Genomic DNA, 20,160 nt, shown 5'->3' with positions numbered 1-20,160 from the left:
AGAAAAATCTGATTTCTGAAGAATTACCACCCTAATTCATTGAACTGCGCGGTTTTCAAAAAATTATACGATAAAGGAAGATAGTTTATTCGAATTTAAATACATAAATTTGAAATTTTCGTTTTTTTTGTGTAGTTTTTACAGTTAAATAGAAAAATCTACCTACCAACTTAACATAAACTTGATTTCGCAGCTCAAGCAATTTGATTAAAATTTTCATTGTTGTTCTTACAATAAATAAAAATAAATGCATCATTTAAATAATCAAAAAGGTACATTAAAATCATTAGTAGATAATACTAGTCTTCAACCCTCTCTCTCAAATCATCACTTATATCTTACACAGTTGCTTTTCGTTATTGAATAAATACAGATTGGATTTTAAAAATTAAGAACAATTTTTCAGAATAAGGAATGCGAATTTATACAATTAAAGATTTTCTTGAGCTTTTCAAAAACTGTTTTCAATAACAATATTGAGTAAGAAATTGAGTACAAATAATAATTCGAAGGAGCGAACTGAAGGCAGTTAATCATCTATCATTCTACAAATCATAATAATGCCGTAAAAATTCATTGAAAAAAAAAACAAAAAAAAAACACAAACTTAAAATAAATCGGTAAAAATCAGTAAAAAATAAAAATCATATAAATGTAAAATAATACTGCTAAAATGGAAACGTTAAAATGATATCTTAACAATAACAATAAAATTTTAAAGAACAGTAACAAGTACGAAAACTTCGTAGAAAAATATTAAAAGATGATAAAGTAAAACAAAGAATGGTTAAAACTTGTAGAATATACATCGATCCAGGCGTCGTAGTATTTGCGAACAAAGCAACGTACACACGTAATTAGTCGGTAATTAATCCCTGAAACAAGGAACACATTTTATTTTATAGCCCATATGACTTTTGCAAAAATAATGCTCTCAACGCTGAACTGAAACATACTTGAGAAACAATATGAAGTTGCTCTTTTAGAGCTCTAAATGAAGGCCTATCTTCAGGCGAATGTGCCCAACAATTACACATTATCTAGAATCAAATCGATAAGTTAAAATAACTCATTGAGGGGCTAAATTTTCTATAAAAAGTAACATTTTGTTAACTTACGTCGTAAATTTCTTTACCACAGGATTTGGGCTTCTCCAAAATAATGCCACGTTGAACTCTTTCGACTACTTCGGTATTTTTCAACCTTCCATAAGGCATTTTACCGCATGAAAATATCTCCCACATTAAGACGCCTGAAAAATAGTAACAGTACATTAAGCAAATAGAACTTTTTTTTTAGACTTTTAGCTTTTCAGAACCAATTCGCTTACCATAAGCCCACACATCTGATTTCGAAGAGAATCTAGTATAGTTGAGAACCTCTGGAGCAGCCCATTTGATTGGGAATTTGGTACCGCCAGAACTGGTATACTGATCATCTAAAACGTATCTACAAAAAAATAACATGTTTATATTCCAGCTGATTCACCATTTACAAAATAGTGAAATTTCTTCAATTCGATTTTTTTTCACCTCGCCAATCCAAAGTCGGCTACTTTCACGATATTTTCTGAACCAACGAGACAATTTCGAGCAGCTAAATCTCTATGAATGTAATTATGTTTTTCCAAGTACGCCATTCCTTTGCAAACCTGCAAAATTGAGTTTTTTGTAATTTACTTTCGCAATTAAACCATTTCAATGTTTCAAAAAATACGCACCTGAATGCACATGTCCAAAAGTAAAGGAGTATTAATAATGAGATTTGTTTCGTGGCGTCGTAAATAATTGAGCAATGAACCATGTCGCATGTATTCAGTAACTATATATATGGGTCGGTGTTTACTACATACTCCGTATAACTGGACTAGATTTGCATGTTGTAATTTTCTACGAGTGCGAAAATGAAATGGAAAATTACTTTGCTGTTGCGAATGTAAACGTGTCAATAATTTACGGGCGTCGTGTCACTTACGTCATTACTTTTGCTTCTTCAATAAAATCGTCTTCTGACATTGTTCCTTCCTTCATCATTTTAACCGCTGTATCAATATAACCTCTCCATTTGGCCCTACGGACTACGCCAAATTGCCCTGAACCCAGTTCCTCCAATAAGATCAGTTCACTAGGATCGATTTCCCATTTATCTGGTAACGATATGGATATGAATAGGATGCATGTCACGAATAATACAATTCCAATTGAAAAACATGTAAAATTACTCACCGTGACTAAGTCCGGCTGTAGCCGGTGCAGGCCTATCGCAAGGAGAAATCCTGAGACGCGATGCCAAGCCTCCACTATTATGCCTATGATAATTGATCAGTTCTGGAATTGAAGCACAGCAATGTTTTTCCGAAAGGAAATATTCTCCTTTGCTATTTTGTTTAATATGATAATGTTTGCAATGACCCATCGGTCTATAGTTCGAAAAAAGAAAAGAATCATTTTACAGCTGAATAATCGAAAATATCGGTTAAGCGAAGATGTTCAACTCACACTTTTGTGTATAAAGAAAGTGTGTAGAATCCTTTTGTGGAAGAATTACGTACTACAAAACAGCCCTCTTTATCTTCTTGTTTCAACAACGATTCTGCTCGTTGACGTGACATATCATTCACGTACCATCTACGAATGAAAAACTCATATTAATAGGTTATTATGAATGGACATATGAAGCGGCAATTTTACACTCATGTACCACGGGGGAAAAAAGTTGACTAATATTGAAATACATACTCGTATTTCTGCAGCCCCAATAAGTCTTTTTCTTTGACATAATTACTAGGAATGTAGCCAATTTTCCTACATTGAAAAAATGTTTTTATTATACATATTCTAAACTGGAAATTTCTCAAGTAGGTATATTTTATTTACCCGTGCTGATCTTTCGCTTTCCACCAATGTTCCTGAGAATTATCCACTATTTCGTATTCCTTACCCTATACATAAATGAAAAATGGTTTAAACTTTAGTTAAAACATAATCGTATCAACGTTGGAAGCGCTCAAAAAGCAATTTACTTAATATTACCAATTTACCTTTTCAAGAGACAAATCACCACTTTCAACTGCTAAGAAAGAATACAACGCCACAACTATCTTTGGCCTGGTGTTACCATCCTAAAACAAATGCTCATTCACTACTTTTGCACTTACGAGTATTACTTGAATTTACGGGAATAACTAAAGAATACCTTTGATTTCGATGAAGCCATAGGGGTATTTTCCGACTCCACAGAATTCAAAGAATCTGAAATTATGCGTAAGCTTGAAAAAAATACCCTATAAAGGATAATATGTCAATAACTGAGAAATTCAGTCATTTCCCAACACATTATAAACGCACTTATAAATCATGACATTTCAGTTTAGGAAAACAAAAAATTCGAGTACATATGATTACTTGATAAATGCGTGTTATCTTCTGTAAAACTTTCTTCAAAATTTGAAATAGATGAAGGAATCCAAGAAGTAGTAGGTTCACACCCAAGTGCTGAACGACTCACAGCTTTACAACACTGCCACCTTTTACCACTCCACTCGGAAACATGATATCTAGAAATTTTATAATGGTTGTTGGCGCAAGCTGAAAATAATATAATTATGATGAATTAATGATGACGAAATTAAAATTTCATTACTCTTCAAAGAGGTGATATATAAGTGAAGAACTTCATATTCAAATATTTAATACCTGATCTGAGAGTTTGAATCCAGTCTTCTCTTTCTTTTTCTTTAAATGTAATTAAATACAGAAAATAGTCTTGACCACAGTCGCTATATCCAATTTGAAAACAATAGGCGCAAAAATTATTATTTATAAAATTTGAGTTATTTTGAGAAGTAGTGAAACTACTGTTGTTGAAATCTGTCGTGCTTAGAGAATTGATCGTTGCTTGTTCGATAATCGTTATGTATTTTAAAGTGATCCGTCCTCTTTCTTTCGTGCACTGCAAAGTTTTAAAAAATTAGCGGCCTAACAAAAAATGTCATAATAATTATGAAAAATCAGGTTTACTCACATCACTATTGGGCTCGTAATAAATCAGACTATGATTAGTTAGAACAAACCACCGTTGTTTGTAATTTACCGGAGTGAACCTTTTCTTATTTTGAGATCTTTTGACCATCAGCCCTTGCTTGACAATTTCTTGAGTAGCATTTTTGTTGCTATTTTCCATTATAAAAACACGACGTCTCCTGAAGACAAATAAAATGTCACGACTATGCATTATTTATGCCTAAATTTTGAAAATTAGTCAACTACAAAGATTAACTTAAGTTTACTTGAGAAGGAATTCAGATGAATAAACGGTGGGATAGTTTAATATTACGTTTACGTACCTTTTCGTTCAAAAGAAAACGCATGTTTTTGGACCGAAACATATAATAATTTCGAACAATAATATGTTTTTTCATTCAGCTCCAGAATTCATTCAGAATCTCTAAAAACCAAACCACGAATCCAGAAATCGACTGTGTTTACTTCTGGAAATCGAGGATTCAGTGCCATTTGTTCATGACTGAAGAGACTGAAGAAGAGCAAGCTGTCCGAGAAACCAGGTGAACACGAAAGAAACTGGACGAGGAACGAGGACAAGGACAACACAATTCGTGATCTCGTGACGTGTGTGGAGAAACTGAAATGAGAAACGCTAAACTGGTTGTGTCACGGTTCGTTCGATCTTCGCTTCGAGTTCGACTCGTCTTCGAGTACTTTCAGCAGGCCGCGTCGGTCAACGGCAGGCCGGCACTCCGGGACTCCGGCAGCCGGCTAGATACTAGATAGATAGTGATAGAACTGTGTTTCGCTGTGTTATTTTATATGAATGTTATGTTTATGTAAAATTTATTTTGTAAAATTAACGAAAAGATCAGAAAAGTATTGCTAAATATTATAAAGGATCTCGTTTCTTCCTTAGTGAGTCATCATGGCAGCATTCGAAGGTAAATTTTCATGTTGGACTATCAATGTATTTCATTCATCATATGTAATTCAAAAATTTGTGAATTTTCCATAGAAATGGCGGTTCTTCCCGAAATAGGTAAAGCGGTCGAAGAAATGGAATGGACGTAAGTATTCTACGATGATCTTTGTTCCCTCATCCGAATGAAGTTGTTAATTTTAACGTGTTCTGTAGATTACCAACCGACGTTCAGGCCGAAGCTATTCCCTTGATTCTGGGTGGCGGGGATGTTCTGATGGCCGCAGAGACAGGAAGTGGAAAAACTGGAGCGTTCTGTTTGCCTATCATGCAAATCGTATGGGAAACATTGAAAGATCTTGAAAGTGGAAAAACTCAGAAGGTTGTCAACACACAAGTTTGTAAGTTGAATCTGTTGTTGGGGCAGAAAATACTGAAACATTTTGAAATCACCAATTCGCTTCTTGTTTTGCAGCAGCACATTGGTTATTGAATTTGTGGGATCGTGGCTCCGCTATGGCTATAACTCCTGATGGTTTACGATGTCAGTCGAGAGAACAAAAAGAATGGCACGGTTGTCGAGCTAACAAAGGTGTTCATACATCGGGAAAATATTATTTCGAAGCTACCGTTACAGATGAAGGTCTTTGCCGCGTCGGATGGTCAACTCCAATGGTGAAATCTTATTGTTTGATGTGTTTTATATCGAAATTCTTGTTTCATTTTTGTTTGCTTGTTGTTTTTTTATGCAGGCTTCACTCGATTTAGGTACTGATAAATTCAGTTTCGGTTTTGGAGGTACTGGCAAGAAATCGCACAACAAACAGTTTGACGACTATGGTGAAGCGTTTGGGATGCACGACGTAATTGGTTGTTATCTCAACCTGGATGATTGGAATGTCAGTTTTTCTAAAAATGGAAAAGATTTGGGACAAGCTTTCAGTATTCCTTCCACTCTTCGTAAAGCAGCGTTCTTCCCAGCAGTGGTGCTGAAGGTAAATTGAATGGTCTTTCTTAATGAGGTATACGACGAGTGCATGTACTACTTCGGTACTGGTGAGAAACTAATTCAAGGCTTTGAATAGAACGCAGAAATGTCTTTCAATTTTGGAGCTCAACCATTTAAACATGATCCAGTCAAGGGATACATTGCTGTTTGTCAAGCTCCAAAAAATTGCGTAAAAAATTCCGAGGCAGTTAGTAACTCATCTGGTCAGCAAAAGAAAATTAATAACGCACCGCAGGCTATTATTATTGAAGTAAATTATTCTGTGATAATTTAATTTAGTTTTTTATTACGTATTTCATTAACGTAACATTTTATTGTTGTAGCCATCAAGAGAATTAGCTGAACAGACGTACAATCAAATTATTAAATTCAAGAAATATTTAGAGTCTCCCAATATTCAGGAATTACTTGTTATTGGTGGTGTCAGTATTAAGGAACAGATTGCCGCCTTGTCAGCTGGTGTTGATATTATAGTCGGTACTCCTGGTCGTTTGGAAGATCTTATTACATCCGGCCACCTATCATTGACTCACTGCAGATTTTTCGTCCTCGATGAAGCAGACGGGTTACTTAAACAAGGTTATAGTGATTTAATCGATCGTCTTCACAAGCAGATTCCAAAAATTACTTCGGATGGTAAACGGCTTCAAATGGTCGTTTGCTCAGCTACCTTACACGCTTTCGAAGTGAAAAAAATGGCTGTAAGTTTTCATCATTTTGTTGATAATTATCTGGATAAGTGGTAGGTCATCATAATAACTAAATAGAACGATGCTCTATCAATAATTTCAGGATCGTTTGATGCATTTTCCCACGTGGGTCGATTTGAAAGGAGAAGATGCTGTACCAGAAACTGTACATCATGTTGTTGTTAAAGTTGATCCTCAAAATGATAAGTCTTGGCATTCACTTCGTCAGCATATGAAAACTGATGGAGTTCATGTCAACGATAATGCAAGGCCTAATAATCTCACTTCAGGTTTTGATCTATTAAATTTCTATCAAAATGTTGTTCGCAATGTGTCTACAATCATATGTATTTTGTTTTCAGAAACTTTATCCGAAGCTGTTAAAATGTTGAAAGGGGAATACTGTGTGAAAGCGATAGATACTTTGAAAATGGACAGAGCTATCATCTTTTGTCGTACAAAATTGGACTGTGATAATTTAGAAAAATATTTCAATCAGTTAGGTAGGTTAGCGGCCTTTTCGTGATTTTTCCTTAGTTCGTGAAATGAAATTTCATTTTTCTTGAAATTAGGCGGTGGAGCGAATAATCCAAAAAATCCATACAGTTGTGTTTGCTTACACGGGGATCGAAAACCACCTGAACGTAAGGCCAACCTCGAAAAATTCAAACAACAAAAAGCGAAGTTTCTCATTTGTACAGATGTAGCAGCTCGTGGTATTGATATTGGAGGTTTACCGTTCAGTAAGTATTCATTCAGTAATCGTGCTACTTTTGTCGCTGGAGGATGTTTCGAATAAATCGGATTTTTTTTTTAGTGATAAATGTTACTCTACCGGATGAAAAATCAAATTACGTACATCGTATTGGACGAGTAGGTCGTGCTGAACGTATGGGTTTGGCTGTTTCTCTGGTATCTACGGTACCTGAGAAAGTTTGGTTCCATGGAGAATGGTGCCCCTCGCGCGGTAGAAATTGTTGGAACACTAATATTACTGATCAAGGCGGTTGCTGCGTTTGGTACAATGAACCACGAGTGAGTAAAATTAATTTAGCGTGATTCTTTGTTTTTATTATTAATTCGTAATCGTTGCTACTACGTATTTTTGTGCAGTATTTAGCCGAAATTGAAGACCATCTGAATGTAACTATTCAACAAGTAAGTCCAAATTTTGAAATTCCTGTCGACGAATTTGATGGAAAAGTAGTTTATGGTCAAAAAAGGCAGAATACAGGAAGTACGTATAAAACTCATGTAGATCAAATGACGCCAGTCGTGAAGCAGTTATCAGATTTGGAAAGTAAAGTACAACTCGCATACCTTAAAAGACATATAGCTAAAACGGTTTGATAATAACTATTATTGTATGTATTTAGTATTTTCGCTTTGTATTAAAATGTATATTTTGTCGATAAAATGTTTTTAAAAAATAAACGATGATTTCATAATCGATTCTTAAATTATTATTCGGGAACTAATAAATTCAGATTCTGTTTTTGTCCGAATGAGTCCAAAAATTTAACTTCATCTCCTCGTATGCTTAATGTGGAACTATTTCGGCAAATTTTTTCCTGGAAAAAAATCAATTGTAATACAGTAAGCGGCAAATGACTCTTTTTCTACTTTAAATTATCATATTACTTTTATCATTGGTGCTCTTGACCATTTGGAACTGCCACAATTTTTGCAGCTAATCAATGGGACTATGTCTAAACTAATCGTCCGATTTGAACAATTCTGACATTTGAAAAAACGCTTCATCGCATCTATCACTTTGATTGGATGTCCTTCGGCTTTACACAAATCTGAGGCGGAGAACCATTTGTACTTGCACTACAAGACAACATCAACAGTGGTACAACATTGAGTTAAATCAATACATTTAAACACAGGATTGTTTTTAATATGCAATTAAATGAGTTTTCACACCCGACAATAACGAATTTTAAGAATTATGCAAAATGTACATTTTAATCGCGAAGATGAAAAAATGAAACGTTTATAATACTTAGAATCGAAAAAAGTTGATCATACATTTCCGAGGAAATAATGCGACTGTCAAGTGCGAAAAATATATACAATCCTGTGTGAAGTGAAAAATACCTTGAGACAGGACACTGCTTTGCAAGCAACTTTATAAGTAGACAGCATTTTTTCTTCGAGTTGTTCTTTTTTCTCCATTTTATTAAAGTAGTTTTGCTCTTCCATATCTGCAGCTAATTGAGCTAAATTTTCATGAGTGGACTGAGCATTCATGAGATCAACGAATCGTTTAGATAAAACAGATTTCTTGACTGAATCCAACTCTGAAATTTCTGCCAATTGTGATAAGTTTTTATTGCACTGATAATTTAACTATTCTTAGTTTTGAAGTACCTACCTTCATCCTCCCGTTCATCATTTTCTTCCAAAGCTCGTTTAACTGCTGCAGTTCTTTTCCCATCATTAACTGGTCTTACTTGATTGGGATTAGTTTTAGATATTCCACCTTCTTGTTTTATGAGACGAATGGCATTCATCTGGTGAATGAAATTCATTATGAATATAGACAACTGCGGAATCAAAGTGTGCAAAAATAAAATATTACCTTAGCCTGATCAAGCCTTCTTTTATGTATAGAGTTGGAAGGTTGTGGAGCACTACAACGTTCAAGAGATTGCATTTTCGTTCTCAAAAAATATTCCTGCTCCGAATTTAACGTATTTTTGTTCTGCCGATTCGTCGGAGATTGCGATATTGATTTCTGAGAAGAGTTTGAGATTTTTGGAGAATGTAAACTTGATTGTAAAGTTGAAGTATTCCGAGAGCTGCGGACACATGAAGCTAAAGTTTTAGCACGTTCAGATTTGTAAGTTTCTTCAGATTTCTGAGTGACGGTAGATTTCTTGGACAACGGTTCGTCAAAATCTAAAACGATTTCTTTACAGGGCTTTAAAATAAATGGAGTAGACGTCTTTTCAGTTCCACTAGCAGTTGAAATTGAATTTTCTTTCGGTTTGGAAGCATTGCTTTCACATTGAATAGAACTTTTGATGACTTCATTAGAACTCGTACTTTCAGGATTAAACACCGTTGCAAAACTTACAAATGTTTTTCTGAAATAAATAATAAAAGAATACACGTAGAATTAAAATGGGACACAATGAACTTGAAGTTTGTATTTTACCTTTTATCTATATTAACTGCCGTTATCCGGGTAACTTCACCAGTTTGAAGCAATTTTTTACCAGCTTCTTTAAGTACGTTCATTCTGGCAGATACTAAAGGTTTATCACAGGTGTAATAGTTATTCTTATGCTGGGTGTCGGGATTAGAAACATTTTCCTTCAGTTTTTCTAATGTTTGTTGATCTGAAGTGGAACTTTTTGATTGATTTTTGAACTGCTCAACAGTTGGTGATTTAACACATAAATTATTAAGAATATTGATATCTTTTTGTCGGTGCTTGTTATTTTTTGAAGGAGGTTTCACGGCACTAAAACTCTTTCCACCATAAAATACCTGAAACACAAGGAGAATCGCAAGAGTGAGATTTTTAAACCTCTTTCCAAGGTCATAAGAAATAATTACCTCATTTTTCCCTAACACTTTGTTTCGTAATTCCGTTAAACCATTGGAATATGATGCTTGCAAGTCAAAACGCTTCCCTGTATACTTATTATATTCACTCTTGACATGGTATACGCAAAATTCACATGCGCTTTTATTCACAAAAGACGTACAGTTTTCTCCATTTTTCTTCCTAGACGGATAAAATTTCATCATTCTATGTAGAAGGTAATCGATAGTAGAATTTACGTAAATCTTACTTTGCTTTGCAAATTCCATAGTCTCTCGACATTCCCCAAATCATCACTTGATCGGCATTTCTAACACTCAAAGTAATTTCATCTTTCGAAGCAACTTCGTCCCTGTATAAAAAGGTTGGTCAGAATACCATTTGTGCAAACACAAAGTGTTGTACTAATCCAATACACACTTGTTCATAGAAGAAGCATTCAGTATAGCAACCACTGTTCCCAAAGCATGTTTCCATAACTCAGAACCAGCTTTTCCAAACAAATAAACTGTCACCTGTTTTAAATCGTTTTTTAAATCGCTGATTTTCCACAAACAATATTGACTTCCCTGAAATAACAAAATCATTTCAATATTTCCAAAATTCGAGATCTTAGAAAATGGGAGAATGAAAACCACAAATGTAAAATATATGCTTACTTTCTGAGAAGTTCTCAATCCAGATTTAAAAACAATAGCACCAGCAAACACCCAGTCCGTGTTTTTATTACCACAGCTCAAGTGATTCTGTAATCTTGCCAAAGTTACCGGAGTTCTACCGATCATTTTGGATTGTATGAATTGAGAAGATACTACGGGGTTTCTGAAATGTAGAAAAAGTACAATTAATCATGATTGCCAAAGCTTCAATTTTGCAAAATACAAACAGAAAATTTACATTAGCCTGAGGCCAAATATTGGCTCCGCGTAAACATCGTTTTTTATCACAGTTTGTGTCACCGAAAGAGTGTTGTTTTTTTTATTCTCACTTGATTGAGATTTCCAAGAAGTGGCATGTGTTTCGAATCGATCCTGGCTCTGAGAAGCTTTCAATTTCTCCTTCAACTGTCTATGAATTTCATATCCATATTCGGAATACTTCTTAGCCACAGATTTCTTTGCTGTTTCAATTTCTGTACCTTTTGGTAAAGAATCACTATCATTTTCAAATGAGAGGTTCAAACTTGTGTTTCTGTCTTCGAAAGCATTGGTAAAAATATCTTCCTCTTCGGCGTCATTTTTCGTAACATGAGAGTCAAGAGATTCCAGCAATAAGTCAATATTATCCATTAATTAAATTACTTTATTACGATTATGATTCTTTAAAAGAGATACGAAATACAGAAAAGGAATTAAAGGAAAGAAATCTGAAATATTCAAACAGAACACAAAACACATTTTACCGCGAAATCAAGAGGGTGCTCACTGTCACTGCTCAGGTGGTCAGCTGGTGAGGTGTTGCAACCTTTGGTTGCAACTGTACAGGTAGCGTTGCCAACATACTTCAGATGTTCAGCGTTTTTTGAGATGTGACTCTCGACTGACGTTCACGCGTCACGCTTCACGCCTCACTTTCTACTTCTAGTTCTATCCCATCCAGCAACCATGGGAACATCATTTATTCATTTTCTTGCGAGTTTGTTGTCAATTGTCTTCGAAATCTCAAGAAGAAATTCGAATTCGAGTTTCGAAATTTTGATCACGGAGTTGCCAGGATTTCATCCATGAACTCGAAGCTCATCTTTGATATGCCTTTCTCTTATTAGTTCAATCGTTAAATAATGTGCGCATTGTGGTTAATAGTGGATAAATTACTCAATCTGTGGATATAAACATCTTAGATAAGTACAGACTTTTATCCTTTGCGTGAATTCATGACAGCTTGATGTAGTCAGCTGTCATTCAGCGTCGGTGTTTCACCAGAAATTCTGCTCTGAAATCCGTTCTGTATCAAGCTGAAAGATGGATACTGGTGGTTCGACAAAATTTATTGCGTCAAATCAGAAATTGTTCGCATCTGTTAAATTTTACTTGAGTGGAAATGTCAGAGGAGAGGTAAGATTTTAACACGTAGTATTATTTATCTACGACAGTTTCTGAAGATGAAATACTTCTTTTTTGTCTGTCATGATAACATCTATGAATGGAAAATTATTTCCGCTTTTGTAATTGTGTTATGTGCTACATGGTAAATGATACCAAACGTAATCAAGTAACAATTTCTCACTCATTTCAGGTAATCAATGCCCTGAAAGAAGGTGGTGCTGAAGGTACGAATTATTTTTCGGACTTTGTCACACATTGTATCATTGGAGATAACTATTCCGATAATGATATTAGCGATGCAAGGGATCTTTATGAAGTTCCCGCCATTATTCAAGACTGGGTTTCAATGTCCATCCGCTGCAAGAAACTGTTACCGTATCCTTTTTGTATAGGGATAATATTATTCTGTTACACTTGATTGCTGAACTGCTTGAAGAGTGTGTTATCCTTAATTTTATCATCAGTACCAAAGCTTTTTCAGCTCCAGATCAATGTTTATTCAGTGGGATATCAGTATGTTTATCTCAAGTTAGTCAGTCTGACTGCAAATCGTTATGGGCTTTAGTTACGTTTAATGGAGGATCATGTACATTAACGCTGAATAGAAAAACTACTCACTTGATCACTATCAAAACTGATCACGTAAGAAAACAAATTTTCAAGTATTAATTGAATCAATTTACTTTACCTGACTTGTTTTCTACATGTAGGCTAAATACGAATATGCTATGAATAAAGCTGCGGGCAGTATAAAAATAGTTACTCCGGATTGGTTAATAGATAGTATTCAAAGTAAAACAATTTGCACTGAATCATTGTATCATCCACGACTTTTGATTTCTCCCAAAGTTACGTCACCATCATCAACAAGTGAGTAAATTAAAAATTTTGCCAATATAATTACGATCGATTTTCACTTCAGTGTTGATATCATTTTAGCTCACATCACTGGTTTTGAAGACATCGATTCAACAGTTCAGCCTGCACTCGAAGTAAAAGATAATGGCGATTTGGAGCAATTGAAACAAAGATTACCATGGAATCAGCTTTCATCAAATGAAAAAGGAAGTAATTCGGAATCTCAACGGAATTCTCAGGTAATTTAAAACAAATTCTATATTAATTACAACTTAGGAAGAAGACGTGTCTAAATTGCTCGTTTGTTTCAGAATAATCAGTTTACTCCGCCCGCAAGCGTGTTGTCATCAGTTCCTCAGTCAAAAGTAGTATCTAATATTGCTCTTTCCCAGATAGGTCGAAGTCAGTCTCAACTATTACATATTTCCGGTGTTCAAATGCATCAACAAACCAATCAAATCCTGCAAATTCCTACGCAACCATCTCAGACAACTCAGGGACCTTCTGTTTCCACAGTTCCAGCATCTATGTTATCTACATCTTCAATGCAAATGATGACGCCATCATCTAGCGTTTCTCAAACTAATGTTACAATGTCGAATACTAACGCTTCTCAATCGCAGTCAATAGGATTGACACAGTTTTTACATTCATCAACAGCAGGGGTTACTAATCATTTGACGACGTTATCTAATAGCAATCAGACACCGAATAAGGTGCAGTTTGTACCTCAACAATTACTAATACAGGGTCAACAAGGTAATCCGCAGAGTAACATAATACAACAACAACAGTTGATTCTTCAAAAACGTAATGTTCCTCATCCACAAAGAATACTAGTTCAGCAGCAATTAGTTGCCCCAGGAGGAGTTACCTGGCGCACAGGCAATGTTGTAAGTTGAATGCAATATTAGGGCGTAGATGTGTGTGCAATTTAGTTGGACGGACTGTGCAGCAACCAAAAATGCCAACACAGGCTTCTCGTTGGTTCTCGATTACGCCGTTGCGCATGCACAGCCACCTAACTAAATTGCATGGACTCTAGTTAACGTCATATTGCCTTATTAATGAGTTGCGTTTTTCAAAATAGGTTCAACAACAAACACCTCAAGGCTCACAACAGCAAATTCAAATTGGAAATCAATTCACGTTGTCTTCTCCGAATGTTACTCAAGTAAATTGGCAGCAGCAGCAACAACAGCAGCAGCAACAGCAACAACAACAACAACAACCTCAGCAACAGCAACTGCTATTGTTACAGCAACATCAACATCAACAACAACAACAAGTGCACGGTAAACAAATGCAGCAGCAAATTGTTCAGCAAAATGTGCCAGGTCAAGCCCAGCAAATACAGCAGCAAATGATGCAACAACAGCCTCAACAAATTCAGCAACACATTCAACAACAGCAGCCGCAACAATTTTTGCAGCAAGCGATCACACAGCAACAACAAATATCCCAACCGGGTCAAAAAATTATCCAACAACAAATTCCTCAGCAGCTATTACAGGTGCAGCAGCAACAACCGCAACCGAATCAGCAACAATTAGGACAGCAACGGCATGGTATTATTTGGACACAACAGTTACCTGTAAGATATTTAGCTTTCGATAACTCTCCGAGTTATAATATGCATTTAGTTCATTTTATTGTTGCAAATTATTTACGTAATATTGTTATTCTTGATTATTGAAGAATTCCACTTCCGAAGAAATCCATATGGATGCGAAAACTCATCAACAGCTGCAATCAATGACGAACGTAGAACGTACTGAGTTTATTAAAAAACTACATTACCAGAAAATACTTCAGCAAATACAGCGTCAGCAGCAGCAGCAGCAGCAGCAGCAGCAACAACAACAATTGCAGCAAAATCCCAACCAAATGCAGCAGGTTTGTGATCGACAATTATTCGATTTTGGTACGTACTTGAAATGATTGAACCAATAATTATTTATTCGATTTTTTCTTGCAGAGACAGTTGACACAATCTATTGTAAGTGGAACTACAAATATCGTTCGTCAAGTGGGCCCTGGAGGACAAACTGTTATCCGGGCCATTCCGCCTGGAATAGTGCCTGCTGGGTTAACTCAACAGCAGCAGTTACAGTGGTTACAGCAGAAGCAGGTGAATTTATTTTCATTTTTCAATAATGTTTCTCATTTCTTCTTGAAAATTCATTTTTTTTTCGTTTTTTAAAAGTTATTATTACAACAAAGTCATCAGCAAAATGTGGTTAGGACACCAGTTCTAACTACTATTAAAGGAAACATAGTGCAGCAAGTTCAACAAATTCCTGTCCAACAGCAACAGCAATTACAGCAGCAAACAAATCAACAGCAACAAACCCAACAGGCAGTTATGCATTCTCCCTCTCAACAACTAATTAACACAGCGATTTTACCAAACGCAGCCGATGGTAATTCTGTTTCTGTTTGGCAAAGAAGAACTGATCCAAGTGAGTTATCAATTTACCATTTAGGTAAGTGATTTTTGATGTATGAATTCGCTGCGTTATACATTGTAATTGAATTTCCAAAATAGGCCATCCAGTCACGTCACAGCAGTTAGTTCAATTGCAGCAAAGGCAGCACTTACAAAGACTCCAAATCTTACAAGATAATCAAAAACAACAGCAGCTGTTACAACAACAGCAGCAGCAGCAGCAACAACAACAACCTGGTTATCCGCAGCAAGGTGGTCTTACATCAAACACTCCAAACCAGGTGAATAGTAATTTTCGGTGAAATGTACTTCATGTACAGTTCTATTTCTTAACGAATTATATTTACGCTTTTAGATGGCTACTGCTCAACAAGGTCAAAGCGTTGGTCAAGTAGCATTGAATACCATACCTGCATCTTCCCCTCAAAATCCTAGTCAAGTTCAACAGCCATCTACACCCATCACTCCGAATGTAGCTTCTTCACCAGTCACACCGCAAACCCCGACCTCGCAGATTCCTATGGATGTAGATGTTAGTGCATTTAAATATTTTGCGAATCATTTTTCGAACAATTTATTAATCATCGTTTGATTTAGATGAACAATGGGCAAATCCAACAACAGGTGAGTTTACAACAGCAACAACAGCAGCAGCATTTGGTAGTGAATTCTAAAACCAAAACAGCACTCGCCAATATGTTGAGTATCAGACTTCAAAACGGCGTACCGCAACCAAATCAGCAAGCTTCCGTTTCTACGTCGCAGGTATAGTATTTTTTGGGCTACGGAAAGTTGTTTTTTTCCATTTTGAAAGGTCTCGTCTGATGTAAATTATTTTCAGCCTATTATTGCTGGTCAGCAAGAAATGAGTGCTGCTGGTCAATTGAGAATGATGACCGCTCAGCATCACGCAGCACAACGAATACAACCACCACCCCCACCTCCGCCGCCAACACCGTCTGGAAATTCGCAACAACAGTATCAGGTAATTTACTGCAGCAAGTGATTGCATATCTTCACGTACGACTGTTTTTCAATGAAATGAATTTCAAAGCAGAGAACTGTACTGAATAACGTTACCAATAACACGCAAAACACTAGTCCTACTTCAGTTGGAAGAGGCGGAAGAGCTATTAATGGTGTTAAGCCATCCATTAATAATCATTCCGTCAATCGAGTTACGCAAGCGTTGGCAAAGTGTGCCGCTGGTCAAGTAGCTAGTCAAAACGTCGTTCCACAAACGAGATTTTACGGACACACTCCCAACTTACAAAGTACACGTTTTAAATTTTTCATTTTGAAATTAATGTTATAATATGAATTATTTTTCAACATTTTTTTTTTTTTCAGTTCCACCTGACAAATGTTTGTTGGGATGCGTGTTCTTGATTGTAGAGTACGATAAGCATCCAGAGTTCTGCCATCAAGTTCCCAAATGGAAAGTTATCATCGAAGATAATGGAGGCGAAGTAGAACCTGCGTACTGCATGAAGTTGACGCATATATTATGCCAAACGCAAAAACATCCCTTAGTGCAGCAGGTACGCTTTCGTACTTAATTTTCAGGCTGCAATTTTGTGCGGTAATTGAATTCCTACTTTTTATACTTGATTTCAGGGTTTAAGAGACGGTAAAAGGTGCGTGACGGCTGATTGGTTGAGTGACATTCTTGCAAAGCAGCAACTAAATCCTCCATTTTTCGCGTTACATGTTCCTGTACCATTCAGGTGAATTTACTACTCGTGAAAAAAAAGTATCGATGTTTACATTTTAAGAAAACCCTTAATGTTTATGTGCATATTATTTCATTTAGTGACGAGCGCCCTTGCAGACAGTTTATGATGTCGTTAACTGGATTCAAAGGTGATGAGAGAACGCGTGTAAAACATATGATCGAGCTTACTGGTGCAAAAGTCACCTCATATTTTTCGACTGATAATAATTTTTTGATCTGTCGACGGTATGATTTTAAATGACTTGTTTTTTTGTAGTGTTGCTGAATAACTAGTTAGTTAGTAAGTTATTTTGAATACTGTTTACACGTATTTTTGAACAGACCTGAAGGAAAAAAAGTAAAGAAAGCGCGTGACTATGGAAAACCAGTTGTGAATGTTCAGTGGTTGAATGAAATTATTTTCGGTCATTTCTCTTGCATATATCAGCCAGATTTACCAAAATTTCAGCAATACAACATCAATAATCCTTTTAAAATCGAATACGTTTTAATTATGCATTTGATGAGTAAGTGTTGACAAATTATTCAATGTTTTGAAGACGTTGGTGTTATTACTGAGAATAATGTTTGATGATTTATGATATTTTAGTTCCTTGGAAAATTCCAATTCATGTGCCACCAGAAATTTTGGAAAAGGTTGCAGCTGGTTCTTCAACCCATATCAACAAAAGGAAACGTTCCAGACCAAGCACATCCGGAATCATGGACCTAGATCAGGAAAATTCGGAAGCTCTGTTAAATGATGTAGCAGTTACAAATCCGAATCCGCCAGCTATTGAATCTCGCCCATTGGTTTTATTTTCCGGTTTCGTTAATCCTATTAATGAACAGAAGGTTTGTCAAGTGAACACTGATTAATACAGGGTGGCCCGAAATCTCGCATTTAATGTGAAATTTAAAAAACACGTATTAATGAAGAAAAATAAAAAATTCTTTACAAAAAGTTCCAAAAATCCACTCTTGGAAAGATATTCACCATTTAAAATAACTTGAATGCGGCAACATTGCACTTGTGCCGATTCCCTTTTACACGATTTTGGCGACAGTTAGTGTGACATTCATTCATGGCCAGCAATTGTATAAAGAAATTTGCGGTGTTGCCGAAACGAACTTCGAGGTAAAGTCGACTTAGTTTTAGGCTACAGTCTTCTTTTTTTCAAAAAATAATATTAAGTATGTAGTTGAAAATACTTCGAACCATCAAACAATTCACTCATTTGGATGATTTTTATGAACTTTATCGCATTTCGAAAATCGGTTATTTGGCACCTTTGTGAGCTAATAACTCTGTAATAAAGAGGTTTAGGCCTATGCTTTTTTTGTTTGTGTTGATGAGTAGAATACAAGTTTTTTTAAAAGAAAATTTCACATCGCATGCGGGCCAACCTGTATGTAATCCTTGAATTAATCGATAAAGAAATTTATAATAATACACGCAATCTTATTACAGATGGTAAAACAATTGGGAGGTGAATTAGCCAAGTCTGCTCGCGATGCGACCCATCTTGTAATGAATAAAGCTGTGAGAACTTACAAGTTTTTGTGTTGTATTTCAACCTGCAAACATATAGTGAATATCAATTGGTTGAAGGATTCGTTCAGCCATAACACTTTTCTAGGTAATAAAAATACGTTCATAATCACTGTAATATTACTTTGCTGAAATGTTATTCAATCCTATAAATTGTTTTTAGACGAAGCCCCGTATACTATCGAAGAAGTAGAAATTGAAGGCGGATCTGTTAAATGTAACGTTAGTAAAGTGCTTCAATCTAAAGAACGAAATCAATTATTCAAAGGTAAAATTTTCTATATTACTCCCGGTGTTGTGCCTGCTGCGTCGGCATTACGGGAAATAATAGAATGTGCTGGAGGAACTGTTGAAAAACAACGAAGGTCTTTGAAAAATATTCAAGAAATGAAACCTAGAACGTATTTGCCTATTACTTGTTCTGGAGACCTGCATCTAGTTGCCGATTTAATTCAAAATGATTGCGGTAAGTGTATAACAATTATGTACGAGTATATGCGGGCTAAAACGATTGCTTTGAATTTACAACGAATTCTGTGAATTTTAGGTGCGTATAATGCTGAATTTGTTTTAACTGCTGTGATGACTCAGCACATTCAATATGATACCGTGTTTAGAAAAGCCAAATCAAATTCTAATCATTTGCCGTAACTACTTTTAAGAATGATTCTCCATTTACGTTTTACGGATATATAATACATACTTAATTCCTTTGCTCTGCATTTTTATTAATCTAATTTGTGATACAAAGTATTGTATTTCATCAATTTCATAGGTTTTAAAATTTCACCATTGAAGTAATATACATGCTATTTCAAATGAACGGTTTACTAATGATGTAAAAGTATATAATCAGTCATAAAGGATCTGCCCTTTCACACCTAGTATGTTATATTTTCATTTCATCGAGTTATTGAAGCAAAAAATTTTTCTGAGTGTTCATTTACTTTTAAGTTTTTTCTTACGTTTACGTTTAATTTGTATAATGAATCATCGGGTTTGAAAATATCATTTTTGTGAAGAAAACTATTTATTTTTTTAGATTTTTCAGTAAATACCTAACCTTTCTTTGTTGTTTATAAAGATGATTCTTGTAAATGTTTTTATTATGAAGTAGGTACTATGTTTTATTGTTTTTTTGCCTTCATTTTGTCACGGTGTATAAATCTAATATTACGTAGAGTTGTACTCGTATATTGTGTGTGATTAAATGTTTTGATTTCTATAGATGTTTTCCTCGTCTCGTCTATTTTTCAAGCACTATATGAAAGATGTAAAACTTATACAAAGTAATCCGTGCATTCCTATATTTCGAAAGTTCCACTTGTTCGTAGTTTAGTACCTTACCTACCTATAAAA

General features: G+C 35.4%; 4 protein-coding genes across 6 annotated transcripts; 2 read left to right on the top strand and 2 right to left on the bottom strand.

Annotated features, from left to right (window-relative positions):
- Positions 1-63: 63 nt before the first annotated feature.
- Positions 64-4,557, bottom strand: Btk29A (tyrosine-protein kinase Btk29A). Its single transcript, XM_065345429.1, has 17 exons — positions 4,346-4,557; positions 4,024-4,201; positions 3,696-3,951; positions 3,405-3,587; positions 3,196-3,251; positions 3,041-3,121; positions 2,877-2,941; positions 2,739-2,804; positions 2,499-2,627; positions 2,226-2,419; positions 1,975-2,146; positions 1,721-1,889; positions 1,533-1,651; positions 1,331-1,449; positions 1,119-1,252; positions 957-1,040; positions 64-875 (listed from the first exon to the last, which is right to left on the bottom strand). Exons 2-17 carry the CDS (start codon positions 4,180-4,182, stop codon positions 858-860), a joined length of 2,004 nt encoding a protein of 667 aa, XP_065201501.1. The 5' UTR covers positions 4,183-4,201; positions 4,346-4,557; the 3' UTR covers positions 64-857.
- A 172-nt stretch (positions 4,558-4,729) lies between these two features.
- Ddx1 (ATP-dependent RNA helicase Ddx1) lies at positions 4,730-8,072 on the top strand. The gene is made up of 12 exons (XM_065345428.1): positions 4,730-4,948; positions 5,023-5,074; positions 5,143-5,327; positions 5,402-5,601; positions 5,679-5,921; positions 6,012-6,185; positions 6,259-6,636; positions 6,728-6,914; positions 6,987-7,127; positions 7,197-7,367; positions 7,442-7,659; positions 7,738-8,072. Exons 1-12 carry the CDS (start codon positions 4,933-4,935, stop codon positions 7,972-7,974), a joined length of 2,202 nt encoding a protein of 733 aa, XP_065201500.1. The 5' UTR covers positions 4,730-4,932; the 3' UTR covers positions 7,975-8,072.
- Positions 7,967-11,629, bottom strand: Mcm10 (minichromosome maintenance 10 homolog). Of its 2 annotated transcripts, none has more exons than XM_065345427.1 (11): positions 11,081-11,629; positions 10,843-11,005; positions 10,604-10,752; positions 10,434-10,535; positions 10,195-10,366; positions 9,791-10,125; positions 9,212-9,719; positions 9,005-9,143; positions 8,728-8,930; positions 8,266-8,457; positions 7,967-8,195 (listed from the first exon to the last, which is right to left on the bottom strand). In XM_065345427.1, exons 1-11 carry the CDS (start codon positions 11,470-11,472, stop codon positions 8,088-8,090), a joined length of 2,463 nt encoding a protein of 820 aa, XP_065201499.1. In that variant the 5' UTR covers positions 11,473-11,629; the 3' UTR covers positions 7,967-8,087. The 2 variants fall into 2 exon arrangements, with proteins under 2 accessions (XP_065201499.1, XP_065201498.1); XM_065345426.1 differs by having other exon boundaries at positions 8,728-8,939; positions 11,081-11,627.
- Positions 11,630-11,805: 176 nt separating this feature from the next.
- On the top strand, positions 11,806-20,026 carry Ptip (PAX transcription activation domain interacting protein). Of its 2 annotated transcripts, none has more exons than XM_065345423.1 (23): positions 11,806-12,237; positions 12,419-12,603; positions 12,693-12,870; positions 12,939-13,098; positions 13,168-13,325; positions 13,398-13,979; positions 14,177-14,680; positions 14,785-14,982; positions 15,065-15,217; positions 15,293-15,548; positions 15,635-15,816; positions 15,891-16,067; positions 16,133-16,300; positions 16,377-16,520; positions 16,593-16,809; positions 16,886-17,076; positions 17,153-17,262; positions 17,349-17,495; positions 17,592-17,776; positions 17,860-18,104; positions 18,721-18,889; positions 18,965-19,267; positions 19,349-20,026. In XM_065345423.1, the coding sequence occupies exons 1-23, from the start codon at positions 12,145-12,147 to the stop codon at positions 19,450-19,452; spliced, it is 4,809 nt and encodes a 1,602-aa protein (XP_065201495.1). In that variant the 5' UTR covers positions 11,806-12,144; the 3' UTR covers positions 19,453-20,026. The 2 variants fall into 2 exon arrangements, with proteins under 2 accessions (XP_065201495.1, XP_065201494.1); XM_065345422.1 differs by having other exon boundaries at positions 16,590-16,809.
- Positions 20,027-20,160: the final 134 nt, after the last annotated feature.

This window comes from Planococcus citri, chromosome 1, assembly GCF_950023065.1.
Source record: "Planococcus citri chromosome 1, ihPlaCitr1.1, whole genome shotgun sequence".
Lineage (NCBI taxonomy): Eukaryota > Metazoa > Arthropoda > Insecta > Hemiptera > Pseudococcidae > Planococcus > Planococcus citri.
The sequence above is the reverse complement of the archived record's forward strand: the minus strand, read 5'-3'. Positions and strand labels throughout refer to the sequence as shown.

Excerpts from the sequence above, each read along its gene's own strand:
- Ptip (XM_065345422.1), top strand. The coding sequence starts at position 12,145 with ATGGATACTGGTGGTTCGACAAAATTTATTGCGTCAAATCAGAAATTG. Across the intron at positions 13,099-13,167 it reads TACGTCACCATCATCAACAA|CTCACATCACTGGTTTTGAA; the intron begins GTGAGTAAATTA and ends ATATCATTTTAG. Across the intron at positions 14,983-15,064 it reads ATCCCAACCAAATGCAGCAG|AGACAGTTGACACAATCTAT; the intron begins GTTTGTGATCGA and ends TTTTTCTTGCAG.
- Btk29A (XM_065345429.1), bottom strand. The coding sequence starts at position 4,182 with ATGGAAAATAGCAACAAAAATGCTACTCAAGAAATTGTCAAGCAAGGG. Across the intron at positions 3,252-3,404 it reads AGATAACACGCATTTATCAA|ATTCTTTGAATTCTGTGGAG; the intron begins GTAATCATATGT and ends GCATAATTTCAG. Across the intron at positions 2,805-2,876 it reads AAAGCGAAAGATCAGCACGG|GAAAATTGGCTACATTCCTA; the intron begins GTAAATAAAATA and ends TTTTCAATGTAG.
- Ddx1 (XM_065345428.1), top strand. Across the intron at positions 7,368-7,441 it reads TATTGGAGGTTTACCGTTCA|TGATAAATGTTACTCTACCG; the intron begins GTAAGTATTCAT and ends TTTTTTTTTTAG. Across the intron at positions 7,660-7,737 it reads TTTGGTACAATGAACCACGA|TATTTAGCCGAAATTGAAGA; the intron begins GTGAGTAAAATT and ends ATTTTTGTGCAG.
- Mcm10 (XM_065345426.1), bottom strand. The coding sequence starts at position 11,472 with ATGGATAATATTGACTTATTGCTGGAATCTCTTGACTCTCATGTTACG. Across the intron at positions 11,006-11,080 it reads ATATTTGGCCTCAGGCTAAT|AAACCCCGTAGTATCTTCTC; the intron begins GTAAATTTTCTG and ends TCTACATTTCAG. Across the intron at positions 10,536-10,603 it reads AATGCTTCTTCTATGAACAA|GGACGAAGTTGCTTCGAAAG; the intron begins GTGTGTATTGGA and ends CTTTTTATACAG.